The 4,099-nt window shown below is 42.2% G+C and overlaps 1 protein-coding gene across 1 annotated transcript; it reads left to right on the forward strand.

Moving 5' to 3' along the window:
• The first annotated feature begins 326 nt into the window (after window positions 1-326).
• On the forward strand, window positions 327-1,766 carry LOC113617023 (hemoglobin subunit beta). The gene is made up of 3 exons (XM_027100353.1): window positions 327-540; window positions 670-892; window positions 1,511-1,766. Exons 1-3 carry the CDS (start codon window positions 449-451, stop codon window positions 1,637-1,639), a joined length of 444 nt encoding a protein of 147 aa, XP_026956154.1. The 5' UTR covers window positions 327-448; the 3' UTR covers window positions 1,640-1,766.
• Window positions 1,767-4,099: the final 2,333 nt, after the last annotated feature.

Below are 4,099 nucleotides of genomic sequence, written 5' to 3' on the forward strand. Positions count from 1 at the left end.
TATGATCCATCCATAGAGTCTTCAGTTGAATCACAGTGGGCAAATCCCTTCCACATTCTGGACCTCAGCTTCTTCATTTGTATACTAAGAAAATAGAAGAGGCAGTCTCTAAGAGATTACTACATTGTGATTCTAAAAATTGTACAAGTAAACTTGCCAAGGATGATGATTTTACGAGCAATTTGTATTGCTGGAATGAGTGGGACCTGGATATACCCACAGAGAGGGCTGAAGGCCTAGAGTCAGTGCCAGGAATGCCAAGGAGACGTATGGCTGTCATCATTCAAGCCTCACCCTGTGGAACCACACCCCAGGCTGGGCCAATCTGGTCACAGAAGCAGGGAGGGCAGGAGGCAGGGCTGGGCATAAAAGGAAGAGCGAAGCCAGCGGCTGCTTACACTTGCTTCTGACACAACCGTGTTCACTAGCAACTACACGAACAGACACCATGGTGCATCTGACTGGTGAGGAGAAGTCTGCCGTCACTGCCCTATGGGGCAAGGTGAACGTGGAGGAAGTTGGTGGTGAGGCCCTGGGCAGGTAGGTATCCAGCTTACAAGGCAGGCTTAAGGAGAGTGAATGGCAGTTGGGCACGTGGGGACAGAAAAAGCCCCTGAGATTCTGACAGGTGCTGACTCCCTCTGTCCTTTTGCTGTTTTCACCCCTTAGGCTGCTGGTTGTCTACCCCTGGACTCAGAGGTTCTTTGAGTCCTTTGGGGACCTGTCCACTGCTGATGCTGTTATGAAAAACCCTAACGTGAAGAAACATGGCAAGAAGGTGCTAGCCTCCTTTGGTGAGGGCCTGAAGCATCTCGATGACCTCAAGGGTACGTTTGCTGCGCTGAGTGAGCTGCACTGTGACAAGCTGCACGTGGATCCTGAGAACTTCAGGGTGAGTCTATGGGACCATCAATGTTCTCCTTCTTCTTTTTGTGGTCAAGCTCGTGTCATGGGGAGAGGGCTCAATGGCAGGATGCAGTTTAGAATGGAAGAGAGGTATTCTGGATACGGCACTATGGACTCCTCGGGACCATTTTGTTTATTGTACTTTATTTTACCCTGTTTGCTCACAACCATCACCTCCTCTTATTCATTCTTGTTCTCCTCTGTTTGTCCTCTTGCAATGCCTTCTCCTTTTTTAATCACACTTTATTTTGAGTGTCTAATTTTTAAAATAGACTTTCTTTTTTTTATCCACTTAAAAAATGTTATCTAATATTTTCCTCTTATCTCTTCCTTTTGAAGGAAGGAGGATAAAATGTTGTATTGCTTCTTGAAATGGTCCTAAAGAATAAAAATGAAAACACGTTCTGGATTAAGGCAGAAAGAGAGAAACCTTTCTAAATATAAATTCAGGCTGATATGGATGGGTTCACATCAGTAGTAACACCTACACTTCAGCTACCTTTCTGCTTATATACCCTAGGGACACAGTTTGGGATGAGACTTAAATACTCTAAGCTGGGTCCCTCTACTAACCGTGCTCTTGCTTTTTATCTCTCCCACACAGCTCCTAGGCAACGTGCTGGTGGTTGTGCTGGCTCGCCACTTTGGCAAGGAATTCACCCCGGAGGTTCAGTCTGCCTATCAGAAGGTGGTGGCCGGTGTGGCTACTGCCTTGGCCCACAAGTACCATTGAGATCCTGGCCTATTTCTTGGTGACCATCGGAAGACCATATTCCCCTAGATTCTATTTTCTGAACTTGGGGAAATAATGTCTACCCTCAAGGGTATGGCTTCTGCCTAATAAAGAACTTTCAGCACAATTTCCTGATTCCTTTTACTCATTTCTTTCCCTAAGGATATGGGAAGGTCCCTGAAGGTCTGCAGATATGGTGTCTTTGTGTCTTATACAAAGAGGTCAAGGGAAATGAGAAAAGGAAGGGGGCCATACACAGTCAGTAATGGATGAAACTTCTATCTTAGAGCGTAAAAACTGTCAAGAAGGCTTGAAATATAGAGTGGATACCGGCATTACAGGGGCTCTATGGTAGACCTCAAACCTAAGAGAGAAACTTCAGGTTAATGCTCTGATCCATTTTCAGTAATTACTCAAAAAATAATGTGCTTAATCAGAGACATAATTGTTGCTCAAAGTCTTGTTATGTCTCCTTTTGTCCTACTTCTCTTGCTTGCATGCTGTAGGCAGCAATGCTATACTACATCAGACGTTCCTGTTCTAAGGCATAACCTCCCTCTCTCATTAGCCCCAAAAGACCTCAAAATTAACCCTACCCTCCCTTTTGAGGTAAAGTTCAGTGCTCACATTCCACCTGCTCACATATCTTTTGACCCTGGTCTCAATGAACTTTCCAGTATCACCTAAGGAAATTTTTCCATACCCCCCACCCACCTTCACCCACTTTTCACTTTTCATCCTATCAAGCACACTCACCCTCCATGCTGTATAAGCGTTTCTGTGTATTTTGTACTATCCTACGTGACTACTGTGCCTTTTACAGTAGGTCCTCCATAGACAGTAAATGTATACTTATTAAATGAAGTAATCAATGAATGAATAATTATTTCTTGTCTTAGAACTCCTGGGAGTAGAGGACAATCCAAACAATAGACCATTGCATAGGGTTTCTTTGTGTTAATGCACAAAGAAAGTAAACCACTGAGGAAGCATATAGGAAAATAAACCACTCATCAGACATTTGCTGTGTCATCATAGGTAATAAAGTATCTTTGAGCATTAATTTTGTCAAATGTAACATTAGAAGGATTTAGAGAACCTTCTAACTTATATGCATTTCTTTAAATCTATATCATGTTCCTGTTGATTAATTTTAGACTTACCTGACTACCTGAAACAGAACATGTTGCTTCCATCTATAAAAGGTGTTTTTATAATAATTCTGTTTTACCACCAGGTTATAGACAATGCATTACAGTTTACTGTTTCACCACTATATTGTGAATTAACTGAAGGCAGAAGATTTTTAAGTATTTATTTGTTTCTTCTCAGGTCATTGCACACAGTAGGCACTGAGAATGCTCTATATCCCAAATGTATGTTTAAGAACCACCTGGTTACATCCCAGAAGCAGAGGAGCCTCAGGAGAATTTTAGGAAGTTTTCTTTCACACTCCTGAGCACAGAAAAGTCATCATCAGAATCAGACCTTAGGAGACAAAGAGATTTTCCAAGGATTAGAAAGAGGGTAAGAGAGGCTGTGGGTTTCATGATCTGGAAATGAGGAAAGAAAGTACCATTCTTCCCTCTAAATGGTCATTAAAAATAAAAACTATATAAAGACTTACTACACTCTCTTTTGTTCCTTCACCTCTGAAACTGGCCAATGAATCTAGACAAGAAGTTGGGCCTGAAAATCTCCAATACTGGAGAATTCAAGAGAACATCACTGGGATAAGACTTGGATCCAGCTCAAACAATTACTATATACTAGGTGTTGGTGTCTCCCCATCGGGAGTGAGGAGGTCAAGAGATGGAAGGAGACTCTGGCAGCTTGTTATATGCTTTCATTCCTTGTTAAAGTGGAGCTTCCGTAAAAGTCTAGGAGTAAAATTAATCCCTTAATATTTGATTTCAGTTTTATGTGATAAGTTACCCAACGGTTATTTCTATTTTCTGCTACCATGTTGCTTTATAGACTATGTTCAGTATGTGTTCATGAAGATGGGGTATGTGTGTGGAAGAAAGAGAGATGGAAAGCAAAAGGAGGCAAGGAGAGAGAGCCAGAGCCAGAGAGTCAGAGAGAGAGGGAAAGGGAGGGGAGGGGAGGGGAGGGGAGAAGGAAGGTGATGAGAGAGAAAGGGAAGTAACTAATACTGTGCGTTATGTTCCATAATCATTTTAAAATAAACTAATTTAATGTCAAGGGAATTCAGCATAACATTCTAGATTATCCATCTCTTGAGCCTCAGAGAAGGGCCCTGAAGGTTTGGCTTTAGGATTTAATGCCTTACATATTTGTAAACAGTTTCCAGACTGAAGCCAAGATTCTGCCTCTAAAGATGTACAGTTCCAGATTCAACTTGGGAGAGACTGTCCCTTTGCTCTTGATATGTCAGTACCATAGCCCACTCATGAGGTAAACAAAGCTAATTCTGAATGAAAATCTGAGCCCAATAGA

The sequence above is a fragment of the Aethalodelphis obliquidens genome, unplaced genomic scaffold, assembly GCF_003676395.1.
Source record: "Aethalodelphis obliquidens isolate GAN/ISIS:26980383/991018 unplaced genomic scaffold, ASM367639v1 scaffold1218, whole genome shotgun sequence".
In the NCBI taxonomy this organism is placed as follows: Eukaryota; Metazoa; Chordata; class Mammalia; order Artiodactyla; family Delphinidae; genus Aethalodelphis; species Aethalodelphis obliquidens.